The sequence below is a fragment of the Phocoena phocoena genome, chromosome 6 (genome assembly GCF_963924675.1).
Source record: "Phocoena phocoena chromosome 6, mPhoPho1.1, whole genome shotgun sequence".
NCBI lineage: Eukaryota > Metazoa > Chordata > Mammalia > Artiodactyla > Phocoenidae > Phocoena > Phocoena phocoena.
This window is the reverse complement of record NC_089224.1, coordinates 109,714,478-109,737,968: the sequence shown is the minus strand read 5'-3', so window position 1 is coordinate 109,737,968 and position 23,491 is coordinate 109,714,478. Positions and strand designations below refer to the sequence as shown.

The 23,491-nt window shown below is 57.1% G+C and overlaps 1 protein-coding gene across 1 annotated transcript in view; it reads right to left on the bottom strand.

Moving 5' to 3' along the window:
* Positions 1–23,491, bottom strand: part of HMCN2 (hemicentin 2) — a 150,384-nt gene that overhangs the window by 17,272 nt on the left and 109,621 nt on the right. The window contains exons 62-84 of the mRNA XM_065879176.1: positions 22,921–23,052; positions 20,097–20,240; positions 19,849–20,008; positions 19,636–19,760; positions 18,993–19,176; positions 16,053–16,150; positions 15,242–15,508; positions 14,321–14,511; positions 13,774–13,855; positions 13,542–13,678; positions 12,348–12,489; positions 12,116–12,260; positions 11,153–11,280; positions 10,179–10,335; positions 9,265–9,386; positions 8,248–8,412; positions 6,870–6,977; positions 6,501–6,635; positions 6,053–6,187; positions 5,303–5,493; positions 3,786–3,999; positions 2,426–2,560; positions 1,243–1,433 (exon numbers count right to left, since the gene is read on the bottom strand). Of these exons, the coding sequence (XP_065735248.1) occupies positions 1,243–1,433; positions 2,426–2,560; positions 3,786–3,999; positions 5,303–5,493; positions 6,053–6,187; positions 6,501–6,635; positions 6,870–6,977; positions 8,248–8,412; positions 9,265–9,386; positions 10,179–10,335; positions 11,153–11,280; positions 12,116–12,260; positions 12,348–12,489; positions 13,542–13,678; positions 13,774–13,855; positions 14,321–14,511; positions 15,242–15,508; positions 16,053–16,150; positions 18,993–19,176; positions 19,636–19,760; positions 19,849–20,008; positions 20,097–20,240; positions 22,921–23,052 (3,488 nt within the window). The remainder of the gene's footprint in view (positions 1–1,242; positions 1,434–2,425; positions 2,561–3,785; positions 4,000–5,302; positions 5,494–6,052; positions 6,188–6,500; positions 6,636–6,869; positions 6,978–8,247; positions 8,413–9,264; positions 9,387–10,178; positions 10,336–11,152; positions 11,281–12,115; positions 12,261–12,347; positions 12,490–13,541; positions 13,679–13,773; positions 13,856–14,320; positions 14,512–15,241; positions 15,509–16,052; positions 16,151–18,992; positions 19,177–19,635; positions 19,761–19,848; positions 20,009–20,096; positions 20,241–22,920; positions 23,053–23,491) is intronic.

Here is a 23,491-nt window from a genome sequence, read left to right as displayed (position 1 = left end):
TGTCCGTTAAAGTATTATGACTCCATGGCACATTATTAGGAATTCCTTAGAAAACGGGTTTTGTGTTGGAGCAAGTTTGGGAAACACTGAGGTAGACGAGAACAGGTTTCAGCACTGCAGGCTCCCTGGGGCTTTTATTGTGCGAGCGGGCACTTCCAGTCTTCCAGAGGGGGAGGGTTTGCAGCACTTCCTGGCCTTGGTGATAGGGAAGTTTCTTCCCAGGATATCCACGACCATGGCAGTGATGCAACTCAGGAAGAATGCTGGCTCAGATTCGATTCCAGGGGCAGCACCACCATGAGATGGAGCTGGGGCAGCCTGAGGCCACTGTCCACGCCCAGAAGATAATATCCCGGAGGCCACTCCCAAGGGACTGTCAGCGGGCAGCACGGCATGCAATTAAGAGTATACATTTGGGCATCAGTCCGAGATGGGACCGAATCCGGGCTCCACTGTTCACCATGTCTCTGGAGCCTCAGTTTCCCCATCTCTAAAACGGGGATAATAACGATAAGATTGTTGTAAGCATCAAAGGAAATCATGCTCCCTAAATGCGAGGCACGGTGCCTGGTCCACAGCAAATACTCAGGTCACGGCAACCCTTACTGCTGCTGCTGCCGCTGCTGCCTTTACCAGTCTGAGACAGGCTCCAAGATGGGCAAGATCAAGGACCCCTAAGATGAGTCCTTGACATCATCGAACTGTGGAATTCTGCAGGGCCACTGGGACTTGGGACACAGAAGGGAAGGTAAGCAGGGGCTGCCCCCGAGCTCAAGGCTTTGGAAATGGCGTGGAGTAGGAATCAGGAGACCTGGGCTGGGGTCCTGCCTCAGGTGCTTACTGGCTGTGGGCCTCTCTGACCCTCAGTGTCTTCATCTGTAAAATGAGGCACTCTTATCCGCTTACTCTGCTCCATGGGGTTGTTATTAGTAACACATATTGGCATTACTGAGGGACCAATCACTCTTAAGTACCTGGTGTGGGTCATCTCACTGATTTCTCACTATAAATCTATGAGGTAGAACAATTATTAGCCCCACTGAATGGATGAGGTAATCGAGGCACAGAGAAGTTAAGCCACTGGCTGGAGGTCACCCTAGTTAGTCAGGCGAGGATCTCTGGGTACAGGCAGGAAAATGCTTTGTAGACTGTAGAGGGTGGTGCCAACCTAAAGAACCGTCTTGGATAATCAGACAAAGTGGAGGGTTGTCCCAGGTGGCCCCAGCCCAGGCCCCGCCTTGCCTCGGTCCTCCAGATGGTCAACGAGCCATTCTGCAGCCTGTGCCGGAGCCGGCTTCCCTGCAGCAGAAGGCCATCTTTGATCCAGTGGATGTTGGGTGCTGGGTCTCCACGGACCACACAGTCCAGCCGGACGCTGCCCCCAACGGGTTCCACCAGGTAGGAAAAAGCCTCCCCTTGTAGGACAGGAGCCTCTGCACAAGGTGACAGTGGACAAGGAGTGAGAAAGGAGGTTTCCTTCAGGCTAAAATTCCCATAAATCCATCCCCAAAAGCCTGCCAGACAGACCCCAGGAACCTATGGAGGCTCCTGCTGGCTCAGCACAGCTGTGTAGAGTCAATACATCTGGGATGGCATACAGCTTCCATGTCGCAGGTCAAGTGAACTAGACTGGCAGTGGCTGCCAGGAACACTGTGCTGAGAAGGATTTGAAGTTGAGTGGGAATAGTGCTATGATTGATTAGTGATGCCTGAGACAGGCACAGGAGGGGAGAAAGTGTATGCGTGTCATACACTCGCGCTCAGAGACGGATTAGCCCAGCGGCAGGGTACTTTGGAAAACAAGGACTACACAATCATTAGGACACCTCTGTTGGACACAGCAACACTAAGACATCCCTGATTCTCATTTCATGCAACTCTTAAACCACTCTTGGATGCCCTGTGCTGGTTTTCATCCCTGCCGGTTTCCTGAGGTTGAATCTACCAACAGTACAGTTGAATCCTGGTGCCTTGGGCAGCTCATGCCCCTCCATCGAGCCCCACCCTCCCATCCTAAAGTTGGACATACAAGTCACAGTGACATGAGGGTTACTGTGCAGGGCTGTGGGGAGCAACCGGCAGGCTGGCGAGATTCACGCATTGTTTGCCAGGGTACCTTGGCCCCCATCCCCCTCCCGCATTGACATCATCCAGCTGAGGGCAGTGCTTCAGGTCGATGAGTCAGATCTCAGTTCTCCCTACAGCCAGTCATCTGGGGAGGGTAAAAAATACTGATGTCGAGGCCTCACCTTTACTGAGTCGGGGGTAGAATCTGGGCCTCGGTATTTTATAGTCCCCCAGGAGATCCTAATGCCCAGCCAGGGTGGAGAGGTACTAGTTCAGAGATTAGGAGGCCAGTTTCTTAGGAAAACCACTAGGTTGGGTCAGCAGAGGTCTGGAGAAAGACCACGTGGTCACTCCCTACCCTTCACGTGGACGAAACTGACGGCCTGCACTCGGTCCACTCTGTTCTCGGCCCAGCACGCGTAGGTCCCGCTGTCCTCTCTGGTGACTGCCATCCGCTGCAGTGTGCTGCCCCCGTCCTGCTCGGACACCCCCTCTGTGGCAGAGAAAGAGACGCCCCAGGGGGCTCTGAGCTCAGGGTGCCAGGGACCTCCTGCCCTGAACACTTAACTCAGGCCTCAGTATCCAACAGGTGCTTCATAAAGGCACAAAGCATCCCCTCCCTGCTGGAAGCCTAAGCAAGTGGGATGCTGTCGTGGCAGGCACAGGATCAGATGGTGAGGATGAGGTTGAAGACCTGCCTTTTCTCATTTTCAAGTCCACACCATGAGTATGAGCGGCCAAGGGTAGGTCTTCAGGGGCCTATTAACATGTGGCACTTATAGAGATATTGTCACGAGTTACATATAGATGGATGCTATATTTTTAAATTAATTTTTAGGGGGGCTGTACCACACTGCATGAGGGATCTTATTTCCCTGACCAGGAATCGAACCCGTGCCCCCTGCAGTGGAAGCGCAGAGTCTTAACCACTGGACCACCAGGGAAGTCCCTAGATGGATGCTATTAACAGCCTTTGTTTTCCCTGTAATCCTTAGACAGTGCCCCTACACCAGGAATAAGGACAAGTGCTACACAGATGGGGCATTTACTTGGGCGAGGCCTTGCCAAGGCCTCAGGACCCCTGTTATCTCTATTTCAAGATGAAGAGCTGGCCTCAGAGAGGCTGAATCTCTCTCCTGATCTCTCTGCCCAGGAAGCAGTGAGGTTGAGGCAAAGCCTTCTGCACAGGTGTGTAAAGGTGGAGCACTCGTTTCCCAGCACCTGGACTTGGGTACAGGAGGATGTGAAAGTATCACTTTGCAGTGGAGGAGACTTAGCAGCTCATCCATTCGGCAGACATTTACTGAGTACCTACTATATACACCACAGGGCCTGTGCAGGCCTTGGACCTCCCTAAACGTCACTGGGGACCCAGGTGAGAGGAGAGAGCCCCCCATGAATGGAGTGTGTTGGGGGGCCCACAATGGGAGCAGCAGCGCTAGGCTGGAACACAGGCCCCTCTCCTGGCCCTGAGGTCTCCAGGCTTGAGTCTTTTTCACAGGTGGCTTCTTGCTGGGTCTGACGTGTGACTGGTCACATAGGGCCACATGTGTGTTTGCCCTGTGCTCCAACGCAGGGCCAAGTCTGGAGACCCAGAACCCACAGGCTGACTGGTACCGTCTTCCTCTTCACCGGGTTGGGTCACCCCACCCCGCCCACCCTCTTCAACCTCCCAGCGTCCTGGGTCTCTGTCCCACCTGCCCCCAGCAGGCCCAGACCTGTGACCGGTTGGTTGTTGACAGTCCAGCCTATTCGGGGCGTAGGGCTGCCACGGGCCGCACAGTGAAGCCACAGCCTGTCCCCAAGGTTCAGGCTGCGGTCCCCAGGCAGGCTGGTGAAGACAGGCGGTGCCAAGATGGCGAGGTGCATGTGACGGCGGGCGCGGCCCACGGCATTCTCGGCCGTGCAGGTGTAGGTGCCAGCATCCTGGCTCTGTGGGCAAAGGGAGGGGTCAGCCTGAGAACTGCCCCCATCCCAACATGGGCCAGAATGCCCCCGCGGACCTGCTCCCTGGCAGGTTCCCGTGGACCATCCAGCCCAGAGAGGCAAAGTGACTTGCCCAAGGTCACACAGCTAGCAAACAGCTCGGCTTCACCACTGCACCTCCCTGCAGCCTTCCTATGGCTATGCGCTTTGATGAAATACAATTTATATTTTAAGGCAGTACCAGAAAAATTAAACACGAAATTCTCTGTCTTTCTGGGCCTCCTCCTTCCATCCCTAACGTGCGGTGTGTACCTGCATTACACATTAACCAGAGCTCCTCAAGGACGGGTGCGCCTGCTCAGCTGTAAAGATCTTTTTTTTTTCCTTTCCTCTGACGCCAGCAATGTAACTTCTTAAAAGAATAGCGTTCCTTCCCAGCTCTGTAAGGGGTCATGGTGACTCGCTGTTCACTTTGTACCTCTTACCCGGACTGTGTGTCTTTGGTGAACTTTATGTAAAATAAGAGTATGTCATTCTGATGTATGATTCTTTGTCTTGAAAAGGTATGTGACCGTGCCTTTACTTCTAACAGGTCTCCCCGGTTATAATCCTCAGCTTGGCTCCAAAAAATTCCCTTTTTTTCCTTCTTAATTTGATTGTTAATTGAATTTTCAGCCTTCATAATCTAAGCCTGACCACACGTTTGTAACAGTCACCATTTATTAAGCACCTCCTATGTGCTCAGAACGGAACCTGCACTCCGCTCACCTGTGCTCACCTCATCCATCATCCCTGAGGCGGGCCCTGCTTTCAGTGCCTTCTCCGAGAGGAGAAGTTCTGTGGTGCATCCCAGCAGGGCACTGCACATCTGGCTCCCTGTGTGGCAGGATCCCCACCCCCATGGCCCCCTTGAGATGTGCCCACCCAGCAGCCACCCCTCCATCTGGACAGCGACTTCTTTTGTAATTACACCCATACCTGTAGCTCAGGTTGAGAACATTTGAGGCAGTCTGGGGACACAAAGTCATCGCCACGCTCCCCCCTCCCTCTCTTCCAGGGCTCCTTCCCTCCCCCAGGGACTAGCCATAGAGGTCCTGATTCAAATCTTGGCTCTGCCTCTTGGCAATAGCATGTCTTCAAAACTTGGGTACACTCTGAACCTCGGTTTCCTCATCTGTAGCTAAGGTGATAACACCTACTTCCCCAGGCTCCTCAGCCCAGAGCATGGCACACACGGGGTGCTCAGCAGGTGTCTGCCGCTCCTGCTGTTACTATTATTCCCCTCTGCTCCCTGGGGCCAGGCCCTCACCTCTGAGTTCTTCACCAGCAGCCCTCCGGAAGGCTGGATGGTGAACTTCCCCTCAGCTCCAGACACAGGCTGGCCATCCTTTTCCCAGGTGATGTCGGGCTCAGGACTGCCGCTGGCCGTGCAGGGCAAGAGGGCGTGGGAGCCTTCGATGGCGGACAGGTCGGGAAGGCCAGTCTCGATCACAGGCGGGACTGTGGGCATAGGGAGGTCCCCTCGGTGACTGGGCCGGGCTGGGGTGGGCTGGGGTGGGCCATCCCTGCCCCAGTGCCCTTGGCACTTGACACACCCTCAGCCCCTTCCTCCATCCCTGTCTGCTGCCCCCACCGGCCCCTGGTCATAGGCCCCGTGGTCTGGATAACCTGGGGACTCTCTGGAGTTTGGTGAAGAAGCTGTGACAGAGTGACCCATTCACCCACATGCACACACAGTGACTAAAGGGACGGAAATGGCTGTTGCTACTGGAAAGCCAAAATGAACAAAGAATGACCAGACTAGTTTCCCAGGAGGGACCAGAGGAGGCAGAGGGGACCCTGGAGTTACCGTCTGAAGCCAGACCTTGGGTGCAAAATGGGAGCCGTTTTTTTCTTGAATTCCTTCTAGAACCACAAGCCGTGCTGGAGTAGGGGTGGACGCGGGGACATGCCCCGCCCGGGACCAGGGCTGGGCAGAGAAGGGAGGGGCTCTCAGGAGCCTCAAAGCCCCTAGCTCGCTGGGGTCCACTTCAGACCCACCCACACCCCCGGGGCCCACCTTGCACCACCAGCCGAGTCCTCCCCAGGGCACTGCCTGCGCTGTTCTGGGCGACGCAGAAATAGTTCCCAGCATCCTCTGGGCTGACACGGATAATCCGCAGCTGTCCGTTGGTTAGGACCTGGGTGTTCACCCCTGGATTTGGCGGGAAGGAATTGGGGGCCGGTCGCTGGGGCGACAGGACCCCCGAGGAGGGCAGGAAGGCTGCTTGGGCTGTCCTGTCTGACCGGCCAAGTGACCTGCTGTGGCCACAGGGTGACGAGGGGGCAGAGCGAGCACGGAAGCCGGACCCAACCTCCCAGCCCAGGCACCAAGTGCTCAGGCAGAATCAAGGGCTCTGGGGTGGTGAGGGGAGACGGGAGGGCAGGAGGTGAAGCGGCGGCAGGAAGGAGGACCGCAGGTTCATACTGTCATCCTCCCACCCACGCTGGCTGCCAAGGAGACTCACCTGCAGGGATGGTGAGCCCCTCCTTCTGCCAGGTGATGCTCGGCCGGGGGATGCCCGAGGCCTCGCAGGGCAGCAGCACCTCCTCCTCTGCTACCGCCCAGACCACGCTGGGTAGTGGCTTTACCACGGGGGAGGCTGCAAAGGAACAGGGCTGCAGAGGTCCCTGGGGACACCGTTAACACCCAGGCCTCTCCAACCAGGGGCCGTCTGAGCACCGGAGAGAGAGGCTGCTAAAGGGAACAAGGGGTTCCAGAAACGTCGGAAAGGAGGACACAGGTGGGCTCTTTCTTTTCTCCCAAAGAATCCTCTAGTCCTCCGCCGGCTTCCCTGCCCCAAGAGCCACGGCTGTCTGGCCTCAGGGATGCTTACCTTGCACAGTGAGGACCACGTGCTTGTGGGCCACGCCCGCGGAGCTGCGGGCCGTGCAGGTGTATCGGCTGGCATGGATGGGGAGGGCCTGCCTGATCTCCAGGGCACCTGTGGACGGGAACGGGGCACAGAGAGGGGTGAGGGGGCCTGGGATAGATGTCCCAGGGGTGAAGCCGGCAGGGCTCTTACACACCCAACCCTGGTGTCTCTGTTACAGGCCACTCAATCTACCTCCCTGCCCATTTGTAAGCAGCACGGGGGAACCTGGGCCTGCCTCTGCTCCCAGCTCAGACCATTACCGTAGGCAAATCCCTTCTACTCTCTGGTACTTCTAGTCTCTGGGCCAGGTATACAATGAGCAATCAGACAGGATGATCTCTAGACCCTTCTGGCTGTGATGTGCCAGGATCTGCCACTGCCCGGCCTGGAATCCCTGGACCGCCCGCGCCTGGTTCCACGGGCCCTCACCCTGCTATCCTTGCTGCACTCTGCTCAAAACTTGCCTCTTCCAGGAAGCCTCCCTGGATTGCTGCCTCCTCTGTCCTCCCTTTGCCCTCTCTCCCTCAGCCTTGGCTGCTCAATGAATACCATTTTAACCTTCCCAGACCACAGGCTGCAAGTCAGGTAAGGTGGTTTCTAAACCATCCCCCGTAGACCCCTGAGGGCCTGCTGAGGGGGCAAAGGGAGCGAGGCCCACCTGACTCTGGACCACCCCACAGCCCCCACCCCAGCCTCAGACGGAACCAGAACCTAGCTTCTCTCACGTGTTGGGCTTCCGCATAACCACTTGTCAGAAGGAAGGGTTCTATTGCTTTGGAAGTGTTTGAAAACCACAGATCCAGCCAGTGGTTCACAGACTTTAGGATTTCACTAACCAACCGACTAAAAAATACATTTAATTTAGAGAATCCCCATAAAGTTGCCAGCTTTTTCTCTTAATAAGCAAAGACACTTAAAAAATTACCATGTACTATCACCTTAATTTCATAAACGAAAGGCACTTTCAACACCAAATTATTAAGAAAAGCATTATTTCAGAATAAAGGGCGATCCTTCCAATGAGCTAAAGCTAGCTTTATGAAAACTCTCACGTAGCTATTATTTTTCTCATTCTGCCATAAGGAGCACCAACTTACCAACTAGCATCAGGGACTGACTGATGGATATCAATGCTCTAGTGCGTGGATGGGGATACTGCGGCCTGGGGGGTGGGGCGCGAGGGGGTTCTCCCAGGTCACACAGTGAAGGAATGGCAGAGCCAGGCCAGAACTTTCCATCTTCTCAACCGCCAGGCCCCAGCGGGCTGCTTTCACAGCCTCTGCCCAATGCCCCTTAGTGTCCCCTCAGCAGCAGGTCCACGTGGCTCACCCTTACTTACCCGAAGGTGACACACGGTAGCCGTTCCCCCGCAACCCCAGCTGGGTGCCTGCTTTGCTCCAGGACACAACTGGGGCTGGCACCCCTGTGCTGTGGCACGTAAGGACCACGGGCGCCATCATGGTCACGGTGAAGTCTGTCTGGTCGTCGGCAATGGTGGGAGGCACTGAAACGCAAGGCAAGGCTTAAGGCCCTGCTGAGGTCCCCTGGGGAACACACAGCCACGGGGCCAGGTGGACGAGAAGGATAAACAGACTAAGACACAAGGTGACATCAGTGACGAAGCTCCAGGGAGGGAGGTGCAGCAGTCACATTTCCTCACTCAGATGTGTTTTGCTGGGCGTGTGGGATAGTTATGAACTGCTTTCTATAGACACCAGCCAGGTATCTCAGGGAGCGTTTCAAAAGACAAGTGGGCTTGGTGGGGGCACAGAGTGAGGGAGGCCAGAGAAGGTCTCTGGGGTATGCGGCATTTAACCTGAGATCTGAAGGAAGAGCAGATATTGCCTGGGTGAAGGGAAAAGTGTTCAGCAGAGGGAACAGCATGTGCAAAGGCCCCGAGGTAAGGAACAAAAAGTTGAGAGGCATGAATGCAACCCAGAGTGAGGCAGGCCATGGGGTGAGCTGAACCTGGGGGGTCAGCAGGGCTGACCTTCTGGGCCCAGGTGACACCATGCATTCTATCCTGAGGGTGGTGGGCAGCCACGGTGGGAGGGATTTTAACTGGGGTGATGACAAGGTCAGATTTGGGTTCAGAACATTCTGGACTTGGGAGAGGCCTCGCCTACGAGCTCCCACAGGCCAGGAACTGTGCTGGAGTTGGGCTATATCAGTGTGGGAGGGCAGGATCAGAGAGGGCTTCCTGGAGGCGGTGACCCGGGAAGCACAGAAAGGCTCAGAGGGAAGCCGTGCAGGTCCCTGGAGGCAGAGAGAGCGCCCAGGAGAGGGAGGCACTGTCCCCATCCCGGCCTCCTCATCTACCCTCGCTGTGAACAGTCACTCCTCAGTGTGAACTCACCGTGAACCGTCACCCAGTAGAGCCTGTGGGCCTCGCCCAGTTCATTGCTCACCACACACTCAAACTGGGCTGAATCCTGAGGGCTGGGAGCTGTGAGGAGCAAGGCGTTGGAGGGCAGGAGCCTGGACAGACAGACGGATGGTTGTCTGCTAAGTGACTGGCCAGGCTGACCTGAAACCAGCCAGCGTGGCCTCCCTACCCGGGGAATTTGGAGGCGAGGGATGTGTTTCATGACTATTTTCCCTTCCTGTAACCGGCCCGCAGCCTCGACTCTAGAAGTTTCTCCTAGAATTTTCTACCTCCCAAGGTCTACCTGTTCAGTTTGTGGGCAATTTTAATGTTTGCCTCTGGGTTTCTCCATAATCCTAAAAATTTTCTACAGTCACCACCTATGATAACTTCTGCAATAGTAACCATATCCAAAGCCCCGATCAGAACTGCTCGTGTTCACTGAGCACCTGCTTACTCACAAAGCTCCACGATGATCTGGCCCCTCACACAACACATATTTGGTGAATTAATTGGTGAACTGACCTCTTAATACTCCCAGGGATCATTTCAGGGTCAGCTGCATTTGAGAAATGGGGAGACCGAGGCTCCTGCAGGAGCCATGGGTCCGGGCTCAACCGGCATGAACTTGGGCTTCTACGTGGGTTCTTAAATAGTGACTCAAGTGGTTGCAAAGGCCATATATTTTCCATTTGGCTGTATGTCCCAAATGTCCCCACCTCCGACCAGGTAGTGTAAAGACCCTCCTGGCCCCTTGAAGTCAGGACACAAGTTCTGGTGCTGGCTTTGGTGAGACCCAAGCACGCCCCTGCCTCAGTTCTGGCCTGGCTCCCCTTCTCTGAGACGGGCATGCCCTTCCCCACCCCAGGCATCTCATGATGTTCCCAGAAGGACCAGCTCGGTACCGGTAGGCTCCCTGCTGCAGGCGGAAGTCCAGCTTCTGTCCATCCTTCCACCAGACCACAAGGGGCTTGGGAGAGCCTCTGGCCTCACAGGGCAGTGAGGCGGCAGTGTCAGCAATCAGGGTCAGGTTGGAGGGGCTGGGGGTGATGGCTGGAGGCTCTGGGGAGAGAACAGTGATCAGGAGACGGGGTGTGGGGTGGGGGCAGGGCAGGGGTCTCTAAGGTAAAGCCCAGGAGCAGGAGATACTCCAACCACCTCCAGCCCATCCCCGAGGAAGCAGGGGCGAGGAGGCAGGAGAAACTCCCCTAGCGGATCTTCCAACGGGCTCCCAAAGCTGGGGCTATGGGGCCTTTGACCACCCCTGAGGCTGGCATCCCCCTAACTACACCTCCTTGAATGGGGCCTCCAGGGCGCAACTCCCCGGCAGCCCCACCCGAGGCCAGGGCCCAGCAGCGCAGCCTCCACCAAGGTGATCGATGGGATTGAAGAGCTCAGTGATTCTGAGTGTTCTACAGCTCGTGCATGTTTTCTCATTCAGTAGAATAGCATAGTAGTGAGTTATATAATGTATGCATAAAGATAAATATGCATCTTTTTTTTTTTTTTTTTTTTTGCGGCACGCGGGCCTCTCACTGTTGTGGCCTCTCCCGTTGCGGACGCGCAGGCTCAGCGGCCATGGCTCACGGGCCCAGCCGCTCCGCGGCATGTGGGATCCTCCCGGACCGGGGCACGAACCCACGTCCCCTGCATCGGCAGGCGGACCCTCAACCACTGCGCCACCAGGGAAGCCCCCATATGCATCTTGGAGTGTACAGGCTCAAAACTTTTTATTAATAGGATTCATGGTCAAAAGCATTTGGAGATCGCTGCTCTCGGCTCCTGACAGCTAAGATGAACCAGAAACTAAGCAGGACCCGGTCCAGACAGGGGGTGGATGCTGAAGGCAAAAACAACACACCTTCCCTCCTCTACCTACCGAAGACCCGGAGGTCACGGCCCTGCCGATCGGAACCTGCGGCGTTGGACGCCAGGCAGAGGTAGTGGCCGGCATCCTGGGCGAGGACTGGCTGGATCCTCAGGGAACCCTCAGGCAGAACCTGAAACCTGGAACACAGGGAGGGGTTGCCATGGACACCGGCAGACCAGCAAGTCCCTGGGGAGGAGCTGGACTCCTGGCGGTGTCTCCAGCAAGACCCTCCCCTTGGTCTCTGGCTTTCTGAGCAAGAGGATCCTGCATCTGTGAGGCCAAGATCGGTGGGGGCGGGGCGTGGGGCCACAGCCTTGGGCAGCAATCTGCACCGCAACCCACTATCAGAGAGGGTGAGAGGGGCTGCTTCGTGCCTCCCGTGCTCCCACCTGGGCCCAGCCTCCCCCCAAGAGCCAGAGGGCAGTGGTACCCCAACCCTTTCTGAGAACAGCCCCTCGATTAGGTCGGAAAACTGCCCTTTCCCAGGGGCCAGGTCTGTACCGTGTGACCCCGCCCCTGGCCACAGCCGGTTGGACAGGGAATGAACACATCATGCAGGCTGAGCCTATGGAATTCTCTGCCCTGGGAATTTGGAACTGGGGTCTGCAGGTTGTGTGAACACAGCAGCTATAACTTGGCCGGGTGCAGGGGGTGGGGGGGGGAGGTGTGTGTGGGGAGCCGTTCTGCCACGTTCTTAGAGAAAGAAGGTGTAGAAAATTGGTCTGAGAGAGAGAGAGGCACGAAGCCCTCACACACAGAAACAGAGACTAGCAACCAAGAGTCAAAACTAGACAGACAGACAGACAGACAGCCACCAGGGGTTCTCACGCCCTTAACGAATGGGCATGTATGTCCGTGGGTTCTGAGAAGACCCATGTCCTTTCTGCTCCAACTGCCCAGGTGGCCTTCCATTTACAACCCGTAAAGAGGTACCTGAGCCCCTCCCTGATGCCCTCCCCTACCAGCTCCCACCTGGGGCTCTGAGGATCCAGAGGGATGCCGTCCTTCCGCCAGTTCACAAGGGGTGGGGGGGCACCGTCTGCCTTGCAGGGCAGCAGAGCCGTCTGGTTCACGGAGGCGTTCACTGCAGGTGGTCCCGGCTGGATGGTGGGCACCGCTGGAGGAGAGGCACAGAGGGGGCGGGTGCTGGGACCCTGTCGCTCTCAGGGAGGGGGGGCAGGGCGGGTGGGGTGGGGCCACTCACTGTGGACCTCCACGTGGAAGGCCACACTGGTGCTGCCTGCAGCATTGCGGGCTGTGCAGCTGTAGTTGCCACTGTCGGCCGTGCTCAGGGCCTGCAGCTGGAGGAACCTGCCCTGCTCTGGGAACTGGGTGTGGGCATCTGCCTGTAGAGACCCCCAGGGTGGAGAGACCCTCATCAGTGCTGGGCTGGGCCGGGCCAGCCCCCCACACACCAGGACCAAGGAACCAGCGGGGCCGGAGAGTGGTCTCTGCCCCATTCATTCTGGGCCGGCCTGCAGCCCCTGAACGGATGCCCAGCTGAGGACTTTCTGGGGAAACAGGCTCCTTTGGGAGGGAAAGAGCATCTTCCCTGGAGCTCTGCCTGTCGGGCATGTTGCAGGGGGGACCCATGCTCACACTAGGAGCTGGAGCTTCCACCAGATCTACAATCCTTGGGTCCACAGCAGCAAATTGGCCCCATGTCAGGGGTGAGCGCACAGAACCGCAGTAACTGGCCCCAGGCCACACAGCCACTAAGCATAGCTCAAAGGTACAGCACAGATGTGCATCAGAAGCCCTGGGGTGCAAATCTTAGCCTTGCCTCGGTGTCCCCATCCACAGTATGGGGGTGACAATAGTAACAGGGGTGGAAAACGTCAGGAGAGCAGGGATGCAAAGGGCCGGCGCAGAAAAGGTACAGCACAGATGTGCATCAGAAGCCCTGGGGTGCAAATCTTAGCCTTGCCTCGGTGTCCCCATCCACAGTATGGGGGTGACAATAGTAACAGGGGTGGAAAACGTCAGGAGAGCAGGGATGCAAAGGGCCGGCGCAGAAAAGGTACAGCACAGATGTGCATCAGAAGCCCTGGGGTGCAAATCTTAGCCTTGCCTCGGTGTCCCCATCCACAGTATGGGGGTGACAATAGTAACAGGGGTGGAAAACGTCAGGAGAGCAGGGATGCAAAGGGCCGGCGCAGAAAAGGTACAGCACAGATGTGCATCAGAAGCCCTGGGGTGCAAATCTTAGCCTTGCCTCGGTGTCCCCATCCACAGTATGGGGGTGACAATAGTAACAGGGGTGGAAAACGTCAGGAGAGCAGGGATGCAAAGGGCCGGCACAGAAAAGGCCCTCGGCACCTGGGATCGAGTCTGGTCAGGGTCTGGGGCCTGAGAGGAACAGAAAGCAGTGCCCCTGGGCCCCCAGCCTGGCACCCACCTGCAGCAGGATGCCCTCACGGTGCCACTCAATCTCCGGCGCGGGATCTGCCTCCACCGAGCACTCTAGAACCAGCTGTCCCGGGGCCAGGCCGACCACAAAGCGGGGGCCTCGGGGCCCAATGACATTTGGGGGGGCTGGTGAGGTGGGTAGGGAGGACGTGAGAGAGGGACCCACCCCGGCAGGTCCCATCCTGCCTCCCTCTCCTGCCCCCACTCCGGCAGCCCCCTACCTTGAACTCTGACCCGGAAGCTCTTCTCGACTTCACCAGCAGGGCTGTGGGCCAGGCAAGTGTACAGCCCAGCGTCACCCACCTGGGGATGGGGCAGGGTGAGCGGCTACCTCCGGCCCCACCCCGCCCACCTCCTGATCTGGTTTCCCTCCTACACAGCTGAGGACCCAGGATTTCGCCTCAGGCCTGCTGAGTCAGCCATCCTGCCTTTCCCACCAACCCCTTCTCCTCTCTGGGATGTTTCTTCCCTATTACTGGCTCACCCTTGCTTTAGGGCTAGGGCAGAGTCTGCCCCCTCCAGGGAGTCCCCCTTGACTGTACCAGTTCTTTTCTGGTGGGGTTAGTGATTTATCTGGTTTCTGCATCAGCCTTGGGTCTGACCTGACTGGGAGTTCCCAAGGGCATGGCCCGGGGCCGGGGTGGGGGGGTCCTCTTCACATCCTCATACCCCGAATAAAAGTGGAGCTTGGGCAAACCCCGCCAAGTGCCACTGGGTCCCACCCCTCCCCTCCCCAGCTTCGTGCCACAGCAGGCGGGGCAGCAGCACCTGCACGCCCTCCACCCGGAGCCCCCGCCCGGCCCTCTTGCTGTCCTTCGGCCTGTTCAGGGCCTGCCCATCCTTGTGCCATGTGATGCTGGGTTGGGGGGTGCCCCGGGCGTCACAGAGGAGCTCCAAGGGGGTACCGGGGGTCAGCAACAGCTCTGCAGGCTGGCCTGAGTCCTCGATGTGGGGGGGATCTGCAAGACACCCCGCCCTGGGTCAGCCATGGGGGCCATGCCCAGAACACTAGGATGTGGGGTTCATTCCCCTCCCCCACCATCCAGATGCTGACAGTACATGGGCCTGCAAACAGGCGGCTGGTGATTGTGTTGGAGGGTCCTAAACACGTCCGAGCATGGGCCCATCTGCCTGGGACAATGATTTGCGCTTAAAAACCAACAAGGAGGGCTTCCCTGGTGGTGCAGTGGTTGAGGGTCCGCCTGCCGATGCAGGGGACACGGGTTCGTGCCCCGGTCCGGGAGGATCCCACATGCCGGGGAGCGGCTGGGCCCGTGAGCCATGGCCGCTGAGCCTGCGCATCCGGAGCCTGTGCTCCGCAACGGGAGAGGCCACAACAGTGAGAGGCCCGCGTACCGCAAAACAAACAAACAAACAAGGATACAGTATGGAGGGAAACGCATCTTTCCAGTAGGGCACACTTGCAAAATCTCGTGCTTCAGCCTTAGAGCCCCAAGATTTCGATGGCTTTGTTCCTGCTTTACAAGGTTCCAAGGACAAGACAGAGGGGCACAGCCCCAGGAGAATGAAGCGTCCTGGCCCCCAGCCCCTGCAGCCAGGTCAGCGAGGCCTGCTCCCTAAGCCCCAAGCCTCCAGGGTGCTCACCTCTCTCACCACCTCCATCGCCCCCCAAGGGCCCCCATCCCATCCCTGGCCCAGAGAAGCTGGCACTGGGGGCAGGTGACCCACCCATCACCATCAGCCGGAAATGCCTCCTCGCTTCCCCTGCCTCGCTCACGGCCACGCAGGAGTAGATCCCTGAGTCACCAACTCCCGCTGTCTCCAGCTGTAGGCCAGGCCCCTGTTCCAGGCTCCGGGGCAAAAAGGGTTCCCCATCCTTCATCCACAAAACGAGGGGCAGGGGGCTGCCCCGGGCTTCACAGGGGAGGACCACCGGGGAGCCACGGACCACCACCACGTCATTCTGGAACTCGACCGGCTCCAGGACAGGGGGCACTGCACAGGACAAAAGAGTGGGCACGAGCCAACTTATCCAATGCCAGGTGGCCCTCGCCCCTGGACTTTGCACAGACTGTAACTATGGGCCAGAATGCCCTTCTCCTGGACTATTCCTTCTCATCTTCAGTCCTCAGCTTAGACCTCACCTCCTCCAGGAAGCCTTCCCTGAATGCCCGAGGCCAGGTGAGGTGCCCTCCTCTGTGCTCCTGTGGCACCCTCTCCTTACCCTGGTATCATTAGTTGCGTGGAATTTTAATTTTACAGAGCTGTTTCCCTCACCGACTTCCTGGTGTCAGGGCTACCTCTGCTCACTGCCATATTCCAGTGCCTGGCAAGGCCCTGGCACACTAGTATCCAACAACTACTTGTGAGATCAATGAATGAGTGACCGAATGAATCAGAGACTGAGTATTTGCCCCGCCCTGACATCCCTGAGGGCCAACCCTTGGTTTCACCCAGATGGGCAGAGGGGAGGGGACAAGAGCCTTGATTCTCGCCCCTAAGGCCGAAGGACCCGCTAACCCACTCCCCTGCTCCGTACCGTGCACCTGCAAGGTAAAGTTCCTGTCGGCCACGCCCGCTGGGCTCGAAGCCACACAGGTGAAGATGCCGGAATCTGCCAGCTGCACCTGGGAAATCCTGAAGCCGGAGAGCAAAGGGGGGGATGAGAGAGAGAGACAGAGGGAGAGAGAGAGACAGGAAGGGGGGGAGGAGGGAGGGGGAGGGGAGGGGAGAGGGAGAGAGAGGGGGAGAGAGAGAGAGAGAGGAAGAAAGAGAGAGAGGGAGAGGGGAGGAGAGGGGGGAGGGGAGGAGAGAGAGGGAGAGGGAGAGGGAGAGAGAGAGAGGGAGGGAGAGAGAGAGGGAGAGAGAAGGAGAGAGAGAGGGAGAGCGAGAAGGAGAGAGAAGGAGAGAGAGGGAGAGAGAGAGAGAGAGAGGGAGGGGGAGAGGGGGGAGAGAGAGGGAGAGAGAGAGAGGGAGAGCGGGGGGAGAGAGAGGGAGAGAGATGTAGAGAGTGGGAGAGAGAGAGAGAGAGGGAGAGAGGGGGGAGGGGGAGAGAGAGGGAGAGAGACAGGGAGAGAGAGGGGGGAGAGGGGGAGAGAGAGAGAGACAGGAAGAAAGAGAGAGGGGCGGGAGAGGGGGGAGAGAGAGGGAGAGAGAGAGAGAGGGAGGGGGAGAGGGGGGAGAGAGGGAGAGAGAGAGAGAGGGAGGGGGAGACGGGGGAGAGAGGGAGAGAGAGAGAGAGAGGGAGGGGGAGAGGGGGGAGAGAGGGAGAGAGAGAGGGAGAGAGAGGGAGAGAGGTGAGAGAAGGAGAGAGAGGGAGAGTCCCCACCTCACCCCCCACCCCTGCTGCCTTCTCTGCCCACCTCACTCTGCAGCCAGACTTCCTGCTTCCCAAATTCTGGAAGCTCCACTGGCCCACCCCTGGACAGCCTGTACTCCCACCCCCTTCTTCTAGACAATTCCTCTCAGCTTTCAGGACTCGCCAGACTCGTCTCTACTCACTGTCTCCACTGCCTGAACCCTCACTGTCTCTCAAACCCCCTTTTGCCCCGACCACTCCTCCTGAGCCGCCCTTGTCAACGTCCCCAGTGACCCTGAAACGTCTGTTATACCCACCCTAACGCCGGCAGCCCAGGCTCAGTCCACACTCACTTCCCGGGGCCCGCAGCCCATCCTGGCTTCCAACACCACCTGTTCACTGACAATCTCCAAACATCTACCTCCTAAACTCCTGACAGGAGTATCAAATGCCTGGTTTCCATCTTCCCTGTATGTCCAAGAACCTCTCCAACCAACAGGTTGGAACAGAACACTGGTCTCGCCCCTCAACTTGCCCCTCCCACTGTGGACCCATCTCAGAAAACAGACTTCAGCCTTCCGGGTTCCCAGATAGAGACCCCAGAGCCCTGCTCAACCCCTCCCCGTCTCTCCACAAACACCGCCAGCTGGAGCACCTCCACCACGTGGCTCTGATCCAGGCCCCACCACGTCTCACCTGGCTTGTGGCCGCAGCCCTAAAATGCCCTCCCACTCTGCCCTTGGCCCTACAGTCTGCTGTCCACACTGCAGCCAGAAGGATCGTCTAAAAACCTAAGTCACAACCCCAAAGAAATTAAAGTAGAAGCTCAAACAGATAAGCCAACTCCCGTGTTCACAGCAGCCTTATTCACAACTGCCAAAATGTGGAAGCAATCCAAGCGTCCATCGATGGGTGAATGGATAATGTGTTCTACACATACCAGGCAATATTATTCAGCCTTAAAAATTAGGATGGAAAATTTGACACACGCTACAACATGGATGAAACCATGATGCTACGTGAAATGAACCAGTCACAGAAGGACAACGATTGCGTGATTCCACTTATCTGAGGTACTCAGAATAAGGCAGGTTCACAGACAGAAAGTATAGTGCTGGGTGCCAGGGGCTGGGGAAGGGGTGGGGAATTAGTGTTCAATGGGGCAGAGTTTCAGTTTGGGGAGATGAAAACGTCCTGGAGACGGATGGGGGTGATGGTTGCACAGCAATGTGAGTGTACTTAATGCCCCTGAACTGTGCACTTAAAAATGGCTAAAACGGTAAATTTTCTATTATGGGTATTTTACCACATACACAAAATTTAAGTCACATCGTGATGAGACTTCTCTGCTGAAAACCCTCTCAGGGCTTCCCTTCTCTCCGTAGGAAAGCCCAAGTCTTCTGAAGGACTTACGAGGCCCTATGTCACCTGACTGCCCCCTTCATAACCGACCCTCCAACTCTGCTTCGAGAACACACAGCCACACGCCCACCGCAGGGCCTTCGAACGTGCTCTTCCCGCCTGGAAGGAATGGAAGTCTTCCTGCCATGGAATCCACTCACCTCCCCTTCTCATCGCCTTCCATCTCTGCTCAAGTGTCACCTCATCTGACTGCCTACTGCTGGCCACCCTAAAACAGCACCCTCCACTGCCACCTCCCATCCCCTCACCCTACTTTATTCTTCTGAGCACATATCCCTTGTGACATGTCACTTTTATATCTGTTTATTTTCCATTCCCCTCCCTCCCCAAAGCTGCAGGAGCAAAGGCTTCGTCTTGCTCACTGCTCCATCCCAGTACCTGGAACTGCACCTGGAACAGCAAGCACTCCGTTAAGTGCTGCTGAATGCATGAAGACGTTGCTCAGGCACTTTCTTCCAGGAAGCCTTCCCAGATTTCTTCTACCTGGGACCAGGCTGAGTTAGGTGCCACCAGATGTCATCACCCGGATCTGTACCTCCCCCACTGGGCTGTGAAAGCCTGAGGGCAGAGGCCCCTTTCATCTCTGAAGTTCCCTTTCGGGGGTGGGGTCCTCCCACTCTCCCCATCAAAAACCTCTGTATGTTTATGTTACTTTTAGTCTAAAAACCATTCAGACGTGCTTTTAAGCCCAAGCTGCCTAAAGAGTGTATCTGGGGCCTGCCATCCGCTGGCTGGCGGGTAGGGGAGCCACTCCCTTACCTGAGGGTGCGGCCCGAGCTGTGGAGGTGGGTGCGCTGGGAGAGCGCAAGGGGCAGGCCATCCTTGAGCCAGCTCACGTGGATGTGCGGGGAGCCCCGGACAGGGCACGCCATGGTCACCAGCTCCCCAGGCCTGCTCACCAGGGTCCCTGCGCCCTCTGCCCCCTGCTCGATGGTGGGAGGCACTGGTGAGTGGGCAGAGAGGAAAAACGGGGGCAGTGAGGGGGCCTGGGCGGGGAGGTGGGCTCCTCTCAGGGAAGTCCCAGGAGGTGGCGCCGATACCTCGACTTCTGCCACGTGCAGCCTTCGTGTGGCAATCATCACATGGGTCTTAGGCCCGCGCCCAACCCAGGTGAGGATGAAGCCCGCTGCCTGGGGGTGTGGGTCTCTCCTGTATCCCGACTCCCCCACTGCGCCCCTGGGCTGTCGCGGTTGTGCCCCTAGTCTGAGGATGGGGCAGAGGCCCGGACAGGTCAGGCTGGCCTGGCTCACAGAGTGGGCACGGCTGGGGCTTCACCAGGGCTCCCGTATCCGGGCCCTGGCACCACCCTCCAGGTGCCCCAGTGGAGGCCCCACGGCAGCCAGGCTGCTGCCGCCCCGGGACGGTGGGGCGGCCTGGCTCTCCTCGCCCCTCAACTGCTCACCCAGCACGTTCACGGTGTGCAGCCTGGCGTCCTCACCAGCCGCGTTGTGGGCCACGCAGGTGTAGGCCCCCGAGTCCGAGGCCCTCAGGCCCTTTAGCACCAGGGAGCTGCCCTCCAGGTAGAACCTGCCCCAGGGAGGGAGAGCCGGGAGCAGGTGCGTGAGGGCCTGCAGGCTTGCCTCCTGGGGCGGGGATGTCACAGGCTGGGTCTTACCGGAGGTGGGGGCCGGCGCCCTGGCCCAGCGGGCCACCGTCCTTCAGCCAGGCCACGTCGGGTGGTGGCTGCCCGTCAGCCTCGCAGTCGAGCCGCAGCCCCTGCCCCTCCAGGATGCTGTGCTCCTGCGTGGCGCCCGAGCTCCGGATCCGGGGGGCCACTGTGGCAGAATGGGTGTGGTGAGGCCCGGGGCAGTGGCTGGGGCTGGCATGGGGGTGGGACACGGTGGGCGCAGAGTGCAGACGTACCCAGCACGGCCACCACGAAGTCCTTGCGGGCCTCCGCCTGGGCATTCTCGGCCACACACGTGTAGGTGCCAGCCTGGTCTGGCTGCAAGTGACTCAGCTGGAGGCGGCCCCCCCGGGAGACCACACCACGTGCCACACTGCTTTCTGTGGGACGGAGGGGTGTGGCAGGACTTCACCTGCTCAGACCCACCGCCCCAGCTGCCACCACTGGGCCCAGACAGAGAAGTCTTGTGACTCCCTCAGAGGGAGCCTGACCCCCACACTCAAGGCTGGAAAGACCCTGGGAACCCTTGAATCACCCACCCCTTTCTTATGCTCATAAGGAAACCGAGGCCCAGACGTGGGCAGGGCCTCTAGCCATTTACGTCACGGACTTCCCCAGCCTGGACTCCTTTGATTGCTCTGGTCCTTACAGCCAAACCCTCCCTACTTCCCTCACTGGGGACATTTCTTCCCAAGGGACCCCACTCCCTTTATTTTTTTTATTTTTATTTGTTTTTCTGGCCATGCCGTGTGGCAGGCGGGATCCTAGCTCCCCGACCAGGGATCGAACCCGTGCCTCCTGCATTGGGAGCTCGGTGTCTTAACCACTGGACAGTCAGGGAAGTGCCCCCCCCCGACTCCCTTTAGAGTTCAGGACTTGCTCTTCTTCCTGTTGACTCTCAGGATCAGCCCTCATCTCCCACCCTCCTTCCAACCTTTCCCTCCCCGCATCGATCAAGGTGAACCAGCCACTCACTGACTCCAACATGAGTCCAGTGTGGGGCTTCCCCTGGGCCTCTGCTCAAGCTGCACCCCTCCCCCAGCCTAGAATGCCTACCCCTCGTGTTCTCCAGCAGCACCTCTGCCCCAAAGCCTTCTCTAACTGCACCAGTCCAGACTGGTCTGCCCTCCCCCAGATCCTCATCTGTCCAGCCAGTCTTTCAACACAAAATGTATTGAGCAACTACTACATGTCCAACAGCGAGAGAGCTCGGGAATCAAAGATGAGTGAAACATGGTCTCTGTCCTCAAGGAGTTCAAAATACATCAGAGACAGCGACACAGGTACAATCCTGTGTGCCCAGCCCTGTGAAACCCTGACGGAGCATGGAGAGACCAGGCCAGGCTTCTGGAGGAGGTGAGTCTCAGCTGAGACCTGAAGGTGAGTCTGAATCAGCAGGTGAAAGTGGAGGTGGTCCGGGGAGCCTGGGATGAGCATTTCAGGGAGGAGACAGCACGTGCTAAGAGCTGGAGCCGAGAGAGAACAGGGTCCACAGCAATTCCACTCCCAGGTACATATCACAGAGGAAGGGCAGCAAACGCCACACAAACACTCGTGCACAAACGTTCACAGCACCCTATCCATCACAGCCAAAAGGTGGAAACAACACAAATGTCCATCAGCTGGTGGACGGATAAACGGAACACGATCTATCCACACAGTGGGACGTTCAGCCGTAAAAAAGAAAGAAAAAAATTAACTTAAAAAAGGAATGAAGAACTGACACATACTACAACATGCATGAACCTTGAAGACACGATGCTAAGTGGAAGAAGCCAGCCACGAGAGGTCACGTGTTGTATGATTCCACGTGTTATATGAATTGTCCAGAACAGGCAAGTCTACAGAGACAGAAAGTAGGTTAGTGGCTGCCTAAGGCTGGGGCGGCTGGGAGTGAAGGCGATGGGTAAGGGATTTCCCTTGGGGTGATACAACAAGGTTCTACTGTAGAGCACAGGGAACTATGTTCAATATCCTATGATAAGCCATTATAGAAAAGAATATAAAAAGAACATATATATGTAAAGCTGAATCACTTTGCTGTACTCCAAAAACTAACACAACACTGTAAATCAACTAGACTTCAATTTTTTAAAAAAGAAAATATACAGTTGGAAAAAAAATGTTCCAAAATCGATTGTGGGGATGGTCTGCGATCATACAAAAAAGAATTGGTTTAGATGCTTTCATTGGGTAAAGTGTAGAGTATGTGAATTACATCTCAATAAGGCTGTTATTGAGAGAGAGAAAGACAGAGACAGACAGACAGACATAGGCATATGCAAGGAGTCAAGAGCAGCTGGGTCTGTCTGGAGCACGCAGCAGGGCAGGGAGAGGGGGGCTGGCCCCAGCCCCGAAGGGCCTCCTGGGCTCTGGTTCTGAGGACTCCAGGCACGAAAGGATTTTCAGTTTCAACAGACAACTGACCCACTCAGAGCTGCACTTTGTGACCCCTTCTGCCCCGGTGGAGCCTGCGTTGGAGGCATGGAGTAGACCCGAGAGACCAGTGTAGGGGCTGCTGCCCTCACCCAGGGGTGTGGACAGTGGTGGCTGGAACGGGAAAGGCTATGGATGGAGAGCAGTGCTGGCACCAGAGGCATTTACATTGACAAGACGAGGTGTCTACTGACCGATGGGTGGGTGGGTCGGGGGAGGAGAAGAGAGCGGGGCAAGGTTGAAGGCCTGGATGGGGGTGACCAACAGCTGGGCCGAATGGAGTTGAGTTACTGGAGAAGGAGCAGCTTTGGGGCCAACGCCAGGCGCAGGGTCGGGCCAGCTAGACCCTCAGCACCCACTGTGCATTTCTGTCCCGTGGGAGCTGACTCTGGATACAAACACAAGAAGCCACTGAGCCCCCACTCAAATGGTCCTCAGTGTTGGGATTTCAAGGCCAACAGGGTTGAAAGACAAATCGGGGGGGATGGGACCAACAGGGCACTGCCAGCTTTTGATTTTGCCAAGTAAGAACCATTAACAACCAACTACCCCTTCTGTTTTCACTGCCATTTCATTAAATAAAGGACTACTTGGCACCAAAAAGATAAGGACTAATGCACTCACCAACAGGCATTCTGTCTTTCAGCCAAGTAACACTAGGTGCAGGGACTGCAGTCACGTCACAGCTCAGGACCAGGGGGCTTCCAGCCACCTGACTCACGGTCTCCGTCTTGGGGTTCTCAAACGTTGGGGGCACTGCAGGAGAGAAGCCAGATTCCCAGAATCCTAAAACCCTGCCTCCTACTTCCTTCCTGTCAGGCAGATAGGGATGCCCGAGAAGCCCTTCCCTGTGGTTAGGAGTTGACATTTTATGCCTTGCCATTGATGATAATATGAGTTGTTTTATTTGCAAATGTAAATACAACCAGCAGCTGGCTACAGAGCCCAGGCGGGGACCACTTAGCCCAAGGATGGTAAATTATATGGCTATTGCACCAGCAGACCTTAGACTATGCCAGGGCAGACATCACTAATTGATCCCAACACTCTCCCCTGCTCAGCCAGGATGAAGTCATGCATCCCTGGTGGCCACTACCAGTGGAAAAGAGATAGCTGTGCTCAGGATGAAACATCTTCTCCCTCAAGGACCAGACATTCCTCCCTTCCCACTGTTCATTAAGGTGGCCACCAGGAG